The sequence below is a fragment of the Salmo salar genome, chromosome ssa21 (assembly GCF_905237065.1).
Source record: "Salmo salar chromosome ssa21, Ssal_v3.1, whole genome shotgun sequence".
NCBI classification, from domain to species: domain Eukaryota; kingdom Metazoa; phylum Chordata; class Actinopteri; order Salmoniformes; family Salmonidae; genus Salmo; species Salmo salar.
In genome coordinates, this window is record NC_059462.1 from 48,673,314 (window position 1) to 48,688,898 (window position 15,585).

Here is a 15,585-nt window from a genome sequence, read left to right on the forward strand (position 1 = left end):
AATCCTCTTTAATTATTCTGACAAACAAGACAGCACAGGATGCTGTGTGCTCTCCCAGGAGGTGGGAGGTGGATGAGTGTGCCTGAGGCAGGGGCTGTGCCAGCCTTCCCCTCTTCTTCATCATCCTCATCCTTCTTCAGCAGCGAGGTGATACCCATTCAGGAGCCCTGGAGTTCCGTGTACCTACCCTGTGCCACCGTGTGACCCTAAAGAGAGAGAAGATGCTTACAGTCAGCCCTCCGAGGTGTGTTTACATCGTTTTGTACATAGTTAAAGTGCCTTCAGAAAGTTTTCCCACCCTTTGACATTTTACACATTTTGTTATGCTACAGCTTGAATTCAAAATGGCCCACACATAATACCCCATAATGTCATAGTGGAATGATGTTTTTAGAATTTTTTACAAGTTTCTACAACCCCTTTATTATGGCAATCCTAAATAAATTCAGGAGTAAAAGTCACATAATAAGTTGCATGGACTCTCTGTGTGCAATAATAGTGTTTAACATGATTTTTGAATGACTACCTTATCTCTGTACCCCACACAATACAATTAGGTCCCTCAGTCAAGCAATGAATTTCAAACACAGATTCAACCACAAAGACCAGGGACGTTTTCCAATGACTCGCAAAGAAGGGAACCTATTGGTAGAAAAACTATTGGTATAAAAAAAGCAAACATTGAATATCCCTTGGTGAAGTTATTAATTACACTTTGGATGGTGTATCAATACACCCTGTCACTACAAAGATACCGGTAGGTGTTCTTCGTAACTCAGTTGCCGGAGAGGAAGGAAACCGCTCAGGGATTTCACGAGGCCAATGGTGACTTAAACAATACTAACATGACGGAGGGAAAATAAGGAAGCCTGTACAGAATACAACATTTTCCAAAACATGCATCCTGTTTGCAACAAGGCAGTAAAGTAAAACTGCAAAAAATATTGGCAAGAAATTAACTTTATGTCCTGAATACAAAGCATTATGTTTGGGGCAAATCCAACAAAACACATCACTGAGTACCACTCTTCATAATTTCAAGCATGGTGGTGGCTACATCATATTATGGGTATGCTTGTCATCGGTAAGGACTAGGGAGATTTTTAGGATAAAAATAAACGGAATAGAGCTAAGCACAGGCAAAATCCTAGAGGTAAACCTGGTTCAGTCTGCTTTCCAACAGACACTGGGAGACAAATTCACCAAGGCCAAATGTACGCCGGAATTGCTTACCAAGATAACATTGAATGTTCCTGAGTGGCCTAGTTAAAAGTTTTGACTTAAATTGGCTTGAAACCCCATGGCAAGACTTGAACATGGCTGTGATCAACAACTGACTTGACAGAGCTTGAAGAGTACTGTGCAAATGTTGTACAATCCAGCTGTGTAAAGCTCTCAGAGACTTAACCAGAAAGACACACAGCTGTAATTACTGCCAAATGTGATTCTAACATGTATTGTCTCAGGGGTGTGAATACTTATGTAAATGAGATAAATGGATTTCATTTTCAATGCATTTGCAAAAATGTCTAAATACATGTTTTCACTTTGTCGTTATAGGTTATTGTGTGTAGATGGGTAAAACATATTTAATCAATTTTGAATTCAGGCTGCTACATAACAAAATGTGTAATAAGTCAAGGTATTAAGGTATGAACGCAGCTTTATTTTCCACAGGCTTGAACTTAACAATTAACAGGTGGATTAGCAGATCTCCTAACCCTGTCCCCCGCTCTAACCAGCTTCCCCTCCTAGCTAGTTGTAGCCTCAATACTGTACACATAGTGGCAAATAAAGTATCAATCAATCACATTTATTTATAAAGCCCTTTTTACATGAGCCGATGTCACAAAGTGCTATACAGAAGCCCAGCCTAAAAGCCCAAACTGCAAGCAATGCAGTTTTAGAAGACCGGTGGCTAGGAAAAACTCCCTAGAAAGGCAGGAACCTAGGAAGAAACCTAGAGAGGAACCAGGCTCTGAGGGGTGGCCAGTTCTCTTCTGGCTGTGCCAGGTGGAGATTATAACAGTACAAGGCCAAGATGTTCAAACGTTCACAGATGACCAGCAGGGTCAAATAAAGTATCACTGCAAACATTCTCACTGCACTCAATAGTATTGGGGTGAATGAAGCACTCTAGGTAAGATGAGTATAGGTTAAAGGTCAAATACATTGAGATAAGGTCGAGTTCAGATGTCAATACACAAAAAGGGAGATTACTCTTTGGGAAAACTGCTGCGGTACGTGTCTACAGCTTCCTGTTTCCTGTTCCAGACCACATTTTTTGGGGGGGATCTTTGTGTCACACATGTACATTGTATAATATTGAGTTTATGGCCCATCCAAAGTTTATTTAAGGTCAAACAAAAGCTATTTTTATCGTAAATTGGCCTATTCTGTAAACAGGAATAGTTGAACTAGTAACTGAACTTTGTCACATTGCTGATTGTCTTATGGCTTACTGATTAGTCCTTTATATCTTTAATGTTAATATGACACTAGACCTCACTCAAAGACCAAGTCTGGAGAGCACAAAAGATGCAAAAAAGGAAAACCTTTTCAAATGCTGCCTGAATAACTAACTGTCAGTTGACTTCATTTACTCTTTCACTCTGTCCATCCCTCTGCTCAGTAAATGGTGCGAGACTAGATGTCCTCAGTGTAAATCATCTCTGTTGAACACATGTCCCTTGTGTAATTTGCTCGCCTGGGGCATTTTATTTCTTCTCATTTTTAAACTGCTGAAAGACTTTGAAAAAAACTTTAAATTCACCTTTTTCCAAAATGTCAGGCATCCAGATCTTGGCTTTCCTGGGCGGCCTGGTTGGGCTTGGTGCCACCTTCTGTGCCACGTTGTCCAACGAATGGAGGACCACCAGCAGAGCCTCCTCTGTCATCACGGCCACATGGGTCCTCCAGGGACTGTGGAATAACTGTGCTGGAAACGCCATTGGAGCCCTGCACTGCAGACCACACCACACTATCTTCAAACTGGAAGGTAGGGTGAGGAGGGTCCCTCCATCCACATCACACAGATCATGTACAGTGACAACCAACAAGGGACCGACCTGTGGAATTATTTTATGCAGGTTGACTAAATGAAAAACATCCTAGTTCACTAAATGAAAAACATCCTGGTTCACTGAATGAAAAACATCCTGGTTCACTGAATGAAAAACATCCTGGTTCACTGAATGAAAAACATCCTGGTTCCCTAAATGAAAAACATCCTGGTTCACTAAATGAAAACATCCTGGTTCACTAGTATTCTTTCTTTACTGTGTTTCATGCTCCTGTCTTATCAGTATGATCATACTGTGAAAAAGTTGTTAAGTACATTAAATTGAACTGACTGACAATCATATGATACATGCATAATATGCATTTTATTTGTTAATGAACTGGGCCTACAGCTGATGCGCTCTACAAAAAGAAGAAACTAAAATGAAACAGCAACATTTTGTAACACAAAACTGCAACATTCGTATATCCAATAGTCCTTGTCTATTTGTAGATATTTTCTTAAATATCCTTTATTCACACGTATGTTTCAATGCCACTGATTTTGTGATTGCAAATTGTCAGATAAAAATGCATTATCTTGTGTAAAATATTTTGGAGGGTATCAGATCATTGCATTTGGAGCATGTTGTTCTTCGTTGACAGAAAGTCAATCGAAGCATGTTGTTCTTCATTGACAGAAGGTATTTTGACAGTTGTTACACATTGTAATATTTGTTAAATATAGTTTACTTCTAGTGGATTTGATCACATTGTGGAATTTGAAATATAATCTATAAGAACAATTCATGTTCTTACGTATTTGTGTTCCAGGTGATGACACAACTTTTTGCCGTGGCCAATGTGTAATCCTCAGGAAAGACTGAGAGAACAGGCGGTTCACGTACTGAATCACAGTGGCTCCTGTATGAGGCACCTGCCAGTGTACAGGACAACATGTAAAAATAGAGACATAGCTCTGCCAAATGCAGTGGCCATTATAGGCTTGGTTGAGAAGAACTAGTAATTGTAGTTATAACATTGCTGAGATATATTTTTCAGCTGTGTTCAATCTCTTCTGAGGACATTGAAAAGGTAATTGACACCATGATATTTCTCTGTTGTCCCAAAGTACAGAGGCTATAAAGGATAAATTCCCAGTGACACAGGCAATCATATGCCACGTTTCTGGATCATTACTTTGGCATTGTTGACTTAAGAAATGTAGCACTTTGTGATACTGCCTTTTTTGGGCTGCATTCTGTGCATGTCAAGTGCACGTTGATCTCTCAAAACTCCCTCATGTGGTGGTGTTTGAAACTGTGCACATGTACAATAGTTTACCACTAGATGGGCCACTAACGTAACTGTAAAAAATAGTTAGGAAGAAAGTATTCCTTCTGTATCCCTATGAATGTACTCTAGGATCTATGGCTATGTACAGCCATTTGTTTGCTTGTTTTGTTAACTAGTTCCTTCCTGTTATGTGAACTACATATTTCCTGTTTTGGTAACTAGTTCCTTCCTGTTATGTGAACTAGTTACTTCCTGTTATGTTAACTAGTTCCTTCCGGTTATGTTAAATAGTTCCTTCCTGTTTATGTTAACTATGTCCTTCCTGTTATGTTAACTAGTTCATTCCTGTTATGTTACTAGCTCCTTCCTGTTTTGTTAACTAGTACATTCCTGTTAGGTTAACTTATTCCTTCCTGTTTTGTAAACTAGTACGTTCCTGTTATGTTAACTAGTTCCTTCCTGTTTTGTTAACTAGTTCCTTCCTGTTTTATTAACTAGTTCCTTCCCATTGTTTGTCAAATCAGATGTGTTGATACTTCATTTTTAACTACCATGTCATTGAGTTGCTCTACCTCTCTCTCTCTCTCTCTCTCTCTCTCTGTCTCTCTATGTCTCTTTCTCTCTCTCTGAAGCATCAGTCCATGGTGCGGGTTAATGAGTGATCAGTATTATTCTACTTTTAACCTTCGGTCACATTTTTTTGTTATTTAATACTTAATAACTCCCCTATGAGCAGGTTGTTACGACAGAGTCGAAAGTGGCTGTATCATGTCCCCCATGCTAAATGTGATGATCTCCTTTAGATGTACAGGCTGGTTGTGCGACGTCCTCTAAGTTATAGGCCTATAAGTTCTAAATCTTCGGAATCACGTATATTTATCCTCTTGTTATGTGAGGCATCATATATGAAGTCATCATGACACATTTTGACACATCATGACAGTGCATCCTCTACCTTTGACCTTTCTGTACAGTTAACTCCCATCAACTCTATCACAGTGAGTGATGTGTGTGAAGTGAGGGGGTGGAGGAAGCTAGACACCATTGGTCAGTCATTGACAACGAGGGCTAAACCCCTCCCTGATGAATAGGAAACATTCCAGAACATATTAACCATCAATCCCACCATGGCCATTTAACCTGGGTTACTGCTCCAGAGCCCATGCCTGAGATTGTCTTCAACAAGCTTCATTGGCCAGTGGACCGTCTTTTCTGTGACCTCTGTATTTCTCACCAACTTCAGTAGTAAGCGCTGGTGTACTGTACATGATGAGTGAAATGGTGACAGAGATTTTGGCCTTTATTCTGACCACATCTGGCTGGGTCCTGATCTCCTCCACCATACCCACGGATTACTGGAAGGTGTCCTCTCTGGACGGCACAGTTATCACCACAGCTACCTACTGGTCCAACCTGTGGAAGGCATGTGTAACTGATTCAACAGGAGTCTCCAACTGCAAGGACTTTCCCTCCATGCTGGCACTGGACGGTCTGCTCAAAGTAACTTTTTTGTCATTGGGAAAGTGTGTTATAGTTTCTGTTTAGCAACATTGGCCTACTGGTCTACTTGTCCACTGTCCTACTGGCCTACTGGCCTACTGGTCTATTGGCAGTGGTGTAAAGTACTTAAGTAAAAATACTTTAGTATTACTTAAGTTGTTTTTGGGGGTATCTGTACTTTACTATTAATATTTTCGACAACTTTTACTTCAGTACATTCCGAAAGGAAATGATGTACTTTTTACTCCAATACATTTTCCATGACACCCTAAAGTACTCGTTACATTTTAATGCTAAGCTGGACAGGAAAATTGTCTAATTCACACACTTATCAAGAGAACATCCCTGGTCATCCCTACTGCCCTGATCTGGCAGGCTCACTAAACACAAATGCTTCATTTGTAAATCATGTTTTAGAGTTGGAGTGTGCCCCTGGCTATCTGTAAAAAAATTTAAAAGAAAGAAAATGTGACGGTCTGAATTTGAAATTATTTATACTTGTATTTAAGTACATTTTAGCAATACATTTACTTTTGATACTTATTAAGTATATTTAAAAGCAAATCTTTTAGACTTTTACTCAAGTAGTATTTTACTGGGTGACTCCCTTTTACTTGAGTCATTTTCTATTAAGGTATCTTTACTTTTACTGGCATACTGGTCTACTGGTCTATTGGTCTACTGTCCTACTGGTCTACTGTAATACAAAACCGCAGGGGCAACCCTGGTCCTGGAGGGCCACTTCATGTTTTTGATTGAACCAACCTGGAAGACCAGGGGTGTTGAATTTAGGCAATCCCTGATCAATTAGCTCAGTTGGTCAGGTGTGCTGCCTAGTTGGAACAGAATCCTGCAGTACCTGCGGCACTCCAGGAACAGGGTTACCTACCCCTGCAATACAGCTTTTCAAATGTAAGAACTCCTTATAGATGGATTAGCTGAGAACGCCAGGAAAAAGATGTGCACGCTTCAATGGGGCAGAAGTCTGTGAGTTGCTGGGTTTCTGGATGGCCAGATACTGTAGCTAACAACAATGACAAGAAACTGCCATGTTGAGGAATCGTAAGTGGTTCGTTTCAGCTAGTTTTATCTTGTTCTTATTACAATGTCTTGTTTTGAGGTGCTATGACTGATTTCAAGTCAATACAATTATGGCTAGAATTCGCTAAGTAGATAACAAACAACTGTAACAATGTATTTAACCCTTCTGTTGTGTTCCTTTCATGTTAATTAATTCTGTGTTCCCGGTCCAAAATGACCGCCCCATTATAGCTGATTATATATCCATAATAATACATATATTATCACTTAATGTTGTGTTAGATCTTTTTATCAACTTAGGTTATTGTGAACATTACAAGTTTTGAACTTCTATTAGCTATTTATGGCCTGTAGGCCTCATTGACCTGAGCTCATACAACTCGTTTTTGAGTAAAAAAAGCTTAATGTATGGATTATTTTGACTATAACAAATACTCAGATGAAACATATTGTGCTATTTAGCACAGACTACTTTGTGTCAAAGTTTAACAAGGACATACGTTTTGAAACTATTTCAAATGTTTAAATAGTGGCACAAAATAACATCTGTTGTGTTCCCGGTCAAAACAGACCTGTATGATTTTATTAGTAAAGAAAGGACTACACATGAAAATTTTACCATATTACAAAATTAATGTCTGAACACATTAAAGAACAACAGTAACAATAACAGTATTACTAACAATAACAAAAACATTCAAATGTTCACAATCTGTCAATCAATGCTGGTTACATTTTGTGTGTTCTCATGCACATGTTGTACAATACGTGGTGGTTGCTGCATGTGCCTTGCAAATATATGCACTGCATTTATGGAACATAATGCTCGTTTTGACATCTCTTGGCGCACACAGATCTCACCTCTTCCCTCTGTCTCTTCTGTCTCTGGCGGCCGTAAATCTAGCTTCTTGCCCTTGTATATCTCTCACCAATCCAGCAGAAAATGGTGTTGGAGGAAGGTGTTGGCCCCTTTGAATGAGGGGTGCCACCATGGCTTTCTTCAACTCTTCTAGGAATAGTCTCCTCTTGAAGAATTTCCCCTGCTTCCAGCCTGGATTCACCTCTATCCACACCACAAACGCGTTGTAGGCCGACACATCTAGGATGTTGAAGAACACCACCATGGGCCAACGTGCCATCATCCTCTTACAAGAGTATGTGCCAGTAACCTGCAAAAGTGCAACAATCAGTAAATAAAATAATGAGTACATACAAGTGATACTTCATGTCTTGCATAGTAACGTGAAAAATTGCATCAACGTGTTGTTTTAATTTATCACATCTAAAACATATTTACATATTCAAATGAATAGAACTGACTCCATATTGTTCACAAATTCAATGAGCATTTCACCAAACAACATGTCTTATTTTTATAGTGCAGATAAAACAATCTGGTAATAGAAAACAAAAGTACATGAGATAAAAAGTAACATATCTTATCAAGGTTGTCAACTCCCCCTTTGTTCCTGTTGTAATCCAGGATAGCGTTGGACTTCTTGTCCTCCCTGGTACTCACAGCGGCATCCCTGTGTAGATTTGTCATCGGCAGCACATTCTTCTTTTTCTTCGGGCAGTAGGACACAAGAGTGTGTCTATCGGTGAAGGCAAATTTAGAGGAAAAACGATCCCTGTCCTTGGTAGTGAGTAAGGCAGGAGGCAACTCAGGCTTGTTCCTTCTGACCGTCCCCACTATGATACATTTTTTTTGGAGCAGCTCCTGACCAAGAGCATATGAGGTGAAGAAATTGTCACGTTATGTTTTTCCCCTGGAGACCTGCAGTCATTTCCAGGACCAACCGCTTCCCCTGGTTCCCTTCGGGGACACCGTCTGCAGGTTTCCTGGTGTAAACCTGCATGTTTCAGGCATAACGTGTCCTTGCATCACATGCTTCCCATATCTTTATTCCATATTTAGATGGTTTGCATGGCATGTACTGTTAGAATGGGCAGTGTCCACTAAAAGCGACCAGACGCTCATCCACTGTGATGTCTGGACTTGGGCTATAAATGAGTGGCAAGTGCTCCACCCACTTGTCCCAAACCTCTCTGATCGCTGCCAGCTTGTCTTGTTGACAGCGGCCTGGTTTTGTATCACGGTTGTTGAAGAAAATCCCCCATGACAACACGTGAAATGTCTGGAGTGACACAGTGGCACGACCAGATTCTGCATCCCATAAACTGGTGGTAGATTAGTTTCTGGACCTGTACACACCAGCCAAAAATCAAAAGACCCACGTATGCTTGGACGTCTGTCCGGGCTACCTCCTTCCAGTCGTCTTTGTAAACGCATCTCCCCTCCAAGTTGGTAATGTTTATCACTATAGTTTTGATTGACTGTCAGCAACAGTTCGAAGCAGGATGTTATGTCATCAACCTGGGATATGGCGTATCTCATTGGCCTGGGGTCATCCTGATAACATTTTCAGCCGACAACCGACCTCTCCTCTCAGGTGGGGATGAAGACCACAACAAATTCCCATTCTTTGACCGGAATGTAACAACAACCTCAGCAGGGCCCTCTTCGTCATCACTGGATTGTTCCACATCGGTTGTCTCTTGGTCTGGATCATATTCTGTGTTGTCTTCAACTTCTGACAATTCCTCCTCTAATGCATCTTCACTGTCAGTTTCCTGGCCTCTCTCCTCCTCACCAGTGTCATGACCAAAGATATGATCAAGAGCCTCACATACAGTATATCGTTTGGTCATTGTGCTGCCACAGAATGAATTGTGAGCAAGGCCTCAAAAAAGCTTTATATACCAGAGCTGCGAAAAAAGTTCTATATATTATTGAAACAATGTTGCGATTGTTTGTGAGAATGCCAACAGGTGTGGTTCCCATGGGTGAAAGATTCCCGTGGGGGTTTCCATGGAAGCCAAGAAGGGGAGTGAGGTGTGAGTGTATGTGCTCAAACACACATGTATGTGTGGGTCTGGGAGAGGAAGTGTGTACATCTGATGAATGGGCATGTGCCTGAACTCAATTTGATACACTAATTGTAGTCTCACCCATTCATTTCTAATGACCGGTCATTTTTGACCGGGAACACCGCACGTGTACAAAAGTCATGGAACCTTATGACAATCATATTAAATTAACTACATTTTTCAGAGAGAAACCTTAAATTGGTCCAATTCGACCGGAACACAAGAGGAGGGTTAAGAGACAACAAGTGCACTGTCACGGATCCCTCCGTGACACGGCTGTCTCCCGAATCATTGATACCAGCGTGACAGAATAATGGACCATTAAGGGAGACAGCGGCAACTGGCCCGTCCGACGACAACGCAACTTCGGCAGTTGCATCGGGTCCTGATCGACCCGCACTGCATTCCTATGATCGTCCTCGAGGCCGGTGTCGTTGCACTGCTAGTGCAGCACGTTGCGGTGGGGGGCTGTACTGTCACAGATCCCTCAGGAACTTTCATTACGCACGCCTGTCTTCCGAATCATTGATACCAGCGTGACATGCTCATTGTGCAAATGTACTTACGTTTTCAATAAACATTGGAGACTAAATAAAGCTTACACACTGTCAACATTCTAAGCCAACCCGTTTCTGTTTTGCCCAAACCAAACAGCAAATTACTGTGATTCTAACGCCCTCACTGTGTAAATATATACTTTTTGATCCATTAGATCAAGCAATTACATCTCAATGCATTCAGTAGGCATGGATTGTATTAGATTTCATTGACGTTAATAAAAGTGCAGAGTCTGCAGACTAGCAGTGTTTCATCGTCGGTCTCAGATGAGGGTCAGTGGCTCCGCCACCTCACTGTAACTGTGCCACAGTTTCAATTTCTCGTTACTTGGAAAGATAAAGTGCTCAGAGCTTGACAGTGCTAATAGATTTGTGGGGAAGTCACAATGCAAGTGTTCTCCCAGGGACAACTCATCTACCTTCAGAAATGTCAATGTTTAGCCTAACATCATGGGAGGCAATAAATTAGATTTACTGGGAGCTTGGGGCTGATTTTCCATGGTTGGCTAGTTTCTGGGGTTAACCACCAAGCTATTATGTGCCTGTAAATCACGTCTCAAAGGCAGCTCCAATGCCAAGACTGTGAGGACCTTAGCATATCTCTTCACTTAGAAATGGTTACTGGTTGTGCCAACAAATTATTGTTTACTCATACTGAACCAATTAGTTGCTTGCACAGTTAGCCAAGCAAATTAAGGTCTTGTGATCCTGTATGGTGTGTGAGTGGAACGAGATGTGGAGGGCATTGGGGGAAATGGCTGGGGGACATTTAGCTATTGGGAATGCTTAGAACCATAGACTTTGCTGACTATACAGTGAGGGAAAAAAGTATTTGATCCCCTGCTGATTTTGTACGTTTGCCCACTGACAAAGAAATGATCAGTCTATAATTTTAATGGTAGGTTTATTTGAACAGTGAGAGACAGAATAACAACAAAGAAATCCAGAAAAACGCATGTCAAAAATGTTATAAATTGATTTGCATTTTAATGAGGGAAATAAGTATTTGACCCCTCTGCAAAACATGACTTAGTACTTGGTGGCAAAACCCTTGTTGGCAATCACAGATGTCAGACGTTTCTTGTAGTTGGCCACCAGGTTTGCAGACATCTCAGGAGGGATTTTGTCCCACTCCTCTTTGCAGATCTTCTCCAAGTCATTAAGGTTTCGAGGCTGACGTTTGGCAACTCGAACCTTCAGCTCCCTCCACAGATTTTCTATGGGATTAAGGTCTGGAGACTGGCTAGGCCACTCCAGGACCTTAATGTGCTTCTTCTTGAGCCACTCCTTTGTTGCCTTGGCTGTGTGTTTTGGGTCATTGTCATGCTGGAAAACCCATCCACGACCCATTTTCAATGCCCTGGCTGAGGGAAGGAGGTTCTCACCCAAGATGTGATGGTACATGGCCCTGTCCATCGTCCCTTTGATGCGGTGTAGTTGTCCTGTCCCCTTAGCAGAAACATACCCCCAAAGCATAATGTTTCCACCTCCATGTTTGACGGTGGGGATGGTATTCTTGGGGTCATAGGCAGCATTCCTCCTCCTCCAAACACGGCAAGTTGAGTTGATGCCAAAGAGCTCCATTTTGGTCTCATCTGACTACAACGCTTTTCACCCAGTTGTCCTCTGAATCATTCAGATGTTCAATGGCAAACTTCAGACGGGCATGTATATGTGCTTTCTTGAGCAGGGGGACCTTGCGGGCGCTGCAGGATTTCAGTCCTTCATGGCGTACTGTGTTACCAATTGTTTTCTTGGTGACTATGGTCCCAGCTGGCTTGAGATCATTGACAAGATCCTCCCGTGTAGTTCTGGGCTGATTCCTCACCGTTCTCATGATCATTGCAACTCCACGAGGTGAGATCTTACATGGAGCCCCAGGCCGAGGGAGATTTCTTTTGTGTTTCTTTTGTGTTTCTTCCATTTGCGAATAATAATAATAAAACTGTTGCCACCTTCTCACCAAGCAGCTTGGCAATGGTCTTGTAGCCCATTCCAGCCTTGTGTAGGTCTACAATCTTGTCCCTGACATCCTTGGAGAGCTCTTTGGTCTTGGCCATGGTGGAGAGTTTGGAATCTGATTGATTGATTGCTTCTGTGGACAGGTGTATTTTATACAGGTAACAAGCTGAGATTAGGAGCGCTCGCTTTAAGAGTGTGTTAAGACCAAAAATTGCCGCCCCTACTAGAATGTTCCAGTTAGCAAAATTACTTTGAAATGATGTCTAAAATACTTATTTTTCCAGACTTTAAAAATACACATTTTCCGGACGTTGAAATCAGGTTCATTTTCGGGTTCTGAATGAAAGTTGAAAATACATTTTTATAGACATGTATATTTGGGCCAAATCAAGGCTGGTCCAGACTGGACAAAATCTTAACTAAACATAGACATCTGCACAAAAAGGTGGACGGTTTGGACAGGACCAAAAGAAAACACATAAAAGACGTCAGCGTTGGTCCATGCTTACTGGGGTGTAGCCTACCGTGTCGGCTCGCAATGGAATTTTAGAAATGCCCACCCATGTGTTAGGCCTTTGTTTGTAAAACAGTTTGTTGCATTGGCTTTATTAGTCCTAATTCCTGTGCTATTGGAGCTCTGAATATCAGCTACCCAACTTAATCAGGAGGAGTTATCCTGAACCCATTTGCAATGCGTTTACACAGTTGGAAATGCAGAAGTACTGTAGCCTGATTGTCCATTCCATATTGTCAATTTTACTTGGACCTGTCCTGTTATTAGGATATGTTTGTTTTAACATGTTCTTTTTTTCTATGGTGTTCTTTGTATGCCATTTTTATATTTGAGAATTAACCAATGATATTAGGCCACACTTGGCCATGATTACAGACACCTGTGTGTCTTTTGACACTATATAAAAGAGTCATCTCGCAGTGTTTGTGATCATACCCTGATGAAGACAGCTTGGCTGTCGAAACGTTGGATATTACATTTTTGCATCTGAGCTCCTAGAGTGTGCGGCTCTCCCTTATTTTCAAGTTTTATATTCCGCTAGCCAGCACCTCGCCTTAATAGGTGTGCGTTTCTTTTTCTTCTAGATTGTTTTAACATGTGAGCACATTTTTTATTTGATTGGGCACCATTTAGATCAGGCTATTTGATCGGAGAAACCTGCATGACGTAAAATGTTTCTGTCTCATTACATTGTCATACATTTTCTCTCCAGCCTGTAGGCTACAGAAAAGGCCATATACTCTTTCTACCATATGCTATATCTGCTACAGTACATGATTTATGTTAGATCATTTTTTTTACGGAATGTTGGTGGAGCGCTGCAGCGATGCGTCTCTTCAACAGCACCCTGGAGAGGCGCTGGGAATGGACAAGATAAATATTTGCATCCCTGCCTTCAACAATGAGGGCTCTGCTTATCACAGGGCGGAATCAGAGCTCATTTAAAAAGCTCATATGCCACTGGTTGAGAGAGAAATTGTAATTGTTTGGGGCATAATTATGAGGTTTAATGTGTTGTGGCAGGTGCGTCTTGGTCAGTTTAGATCAGAAAATGCTGCCCTCGTCAATCTGCCACCATAGGCGGATGCCTAGCTGCCTAATGAGCGGGCCGGCCCTGCCTAAAGGTGTGTACCATACATCTCACGTGGTATGTGCTCTTTCTTCCAGGTTATATTCAGGCCTGCAGGGGTCTGATGATCGCTGCTGTCTGCCTGGGCTTCTTTGGTGCTGTCTTTGCCCTGGTCGGGATGAAGTGCACCAAGATTGGGGGATCAGACCAAAGCAAAGCCAGAATGGCTTGCTTCGCCGGGGTCAATTTCATATTCAGCGGTAACTTGTCATGTCACAGCCATTGATGTACAATAATGGCGTAGTATGCAGCACTGAATGTTATTTTCCTCTCTGCAGGTCTCTGCTCGTTGTCCGCATGCTCCCTGTACGCACACAGAATAACATCTGAGTTTTTTGACCCCATGTTTGTTGCTCAGAAGTGAGTAACCCATTTGACGTATAGGACCAGACATTGGAGTGACTCACATGATCCTGGATGAAGTAATGTTGCTGTTCATTAACTAGTCTCCTGTTTTCCAGGTATGAACTGGGAGTTGCCTTATTCATTGGTTGGGCAGGATCTATCCTGTGTGTTCTGGGAGGGGGGATATTCTGCTTCTCCGTAGTAGATAGTTCCACTAGAAGGTGAGTCACACATCAATGATGATGTGCATACATGTAATTGACATTTGGTAAATGATATGATCAGTTTACTTCACTAAGTCGCTTTCTCTTTGTCTTTCACTCTTTCTCTCTCTCTATTTCTCTCTCACAGCTCCAGTCACACAGGCTATTCCTATGGAGGACCTGCCTCCACCTCCCATGTCTCTTCCCACCCTAGAGGGAATGCACAACCCATGAGCCAGCGGCCTCCACCCAAATACAGCAGCTCCTCCAGAGCACAGCACTTTGATAAGAATGCCTATGTATAAGGGATGATAGGGAAAATGCAGAAATTGAACAGAGGAAGACTCATCGCCTTTCCAGTTGAAAGGGGAGAAAGAATGTGCTACGTGACTGGCTGGCCCATTGTGTCACAAATCACGATTGGCCAGAGAGAAATCACTGGATATTGGAGTGGATCCTGCTGTCCACCTACTTATAAAGGAATTCATTTCCATTCGGAGTCGAATGGAAATCATAGCCTTTTGTTAGTTCACAAGAGATTAGATGATATTTGTTGGCTGAAATTCTCATGACAGAAGTTAAAGGAGCAATCTGCAGTTGCTCCATCCATTTTTGGACTTATAAATGAATTATACGTACCCGTTGAGTCTTGAAGAATATAACTTCTAAGTGCCTCATGTGCTTAGTTCAGCTGTCGTACCCCATCAGAACCCAGCCTCAAAACATGGTAAAAAACTATAATGTTGTTATCATTAAAGATCAGTCCTTGCATCCATAGCACTGTCTATGAATTTGAGAGTGGTTACATTTCTCCAGCCCCATCCCTAAGCTTTTTTTATGCAAGAAATGAAATATATTATTAATTAGAAAAATACAACATTAAAATAGGGCATCAACATGTACCACTTTGTATACACTTGAATAGATTTTGTTTTTGACATTAAAGTGTATGTGAGTTGTTATATGGTCTTCTCTTGAACGTCTCTTTAATTTTAAGACACTCATTAAAATGCTGTTAATCTATAATGACAAAACATTCAAACGATTTCTGGACACATCATGTTTCTGACCTACCATAACCTTTAAGTACAGTATGTTTTACAATCC

General features: G+C 41.5%; 1 protein-coding gene across 3 annotated transcripts; it reads left to right on the plus strand.

Annotated features, from left to right (window-relative positions):
* Positions 1 to 2,567: 2,567 nt before the first annotated feature.
* LOC106582444 (claudin-10) lies at positions 2,568 to 15,440 on the plus strand. Of its 3 annotated transcripts, none has more exons than XM_045704854.1 (7): positions 2,568 to 2,584; positions 2,792 to 2,998; positions 3,835 to 5,785; positions 13,969 to 14,130; positions 14,209 to 14,290; positions 14,392 to 14,496; positions 14,627 to 15,440. In XM_045704854.1, exons 3-7 carry the CDS (start codon positions 5,563 to 5,565, stop codon positions 14,781 to 14,783), a joined length of 729 nt encoding a protein of 242 aa, XP_045560810.1. In that variant the 5' UTR covers positions 2,568 to 2,584; positions 2,792 to 2,998; positions 3,835 to 5,562; the 3' UTR covers positions 14,784 to 15,440. The 3 variants fall into 3 exon arrangements, with proteins under 3 accessions (XP_045560810.1, XP_045560809.1, XP_014021034.1); XM_045704853.1 differs by lacking the exon at positions 2,568 to 2,584 and adding an exon at positions 2,622 to 2,638; XM_014165559.2 differs by lacking the exons at positions 2,568 to 2,584; positions 3,835 to 5,785 and having other exon boundaries at positions 2,645 to 2,998.
* Positions 15,441 to 15,585: the final 145 nt, after the last annotated feature.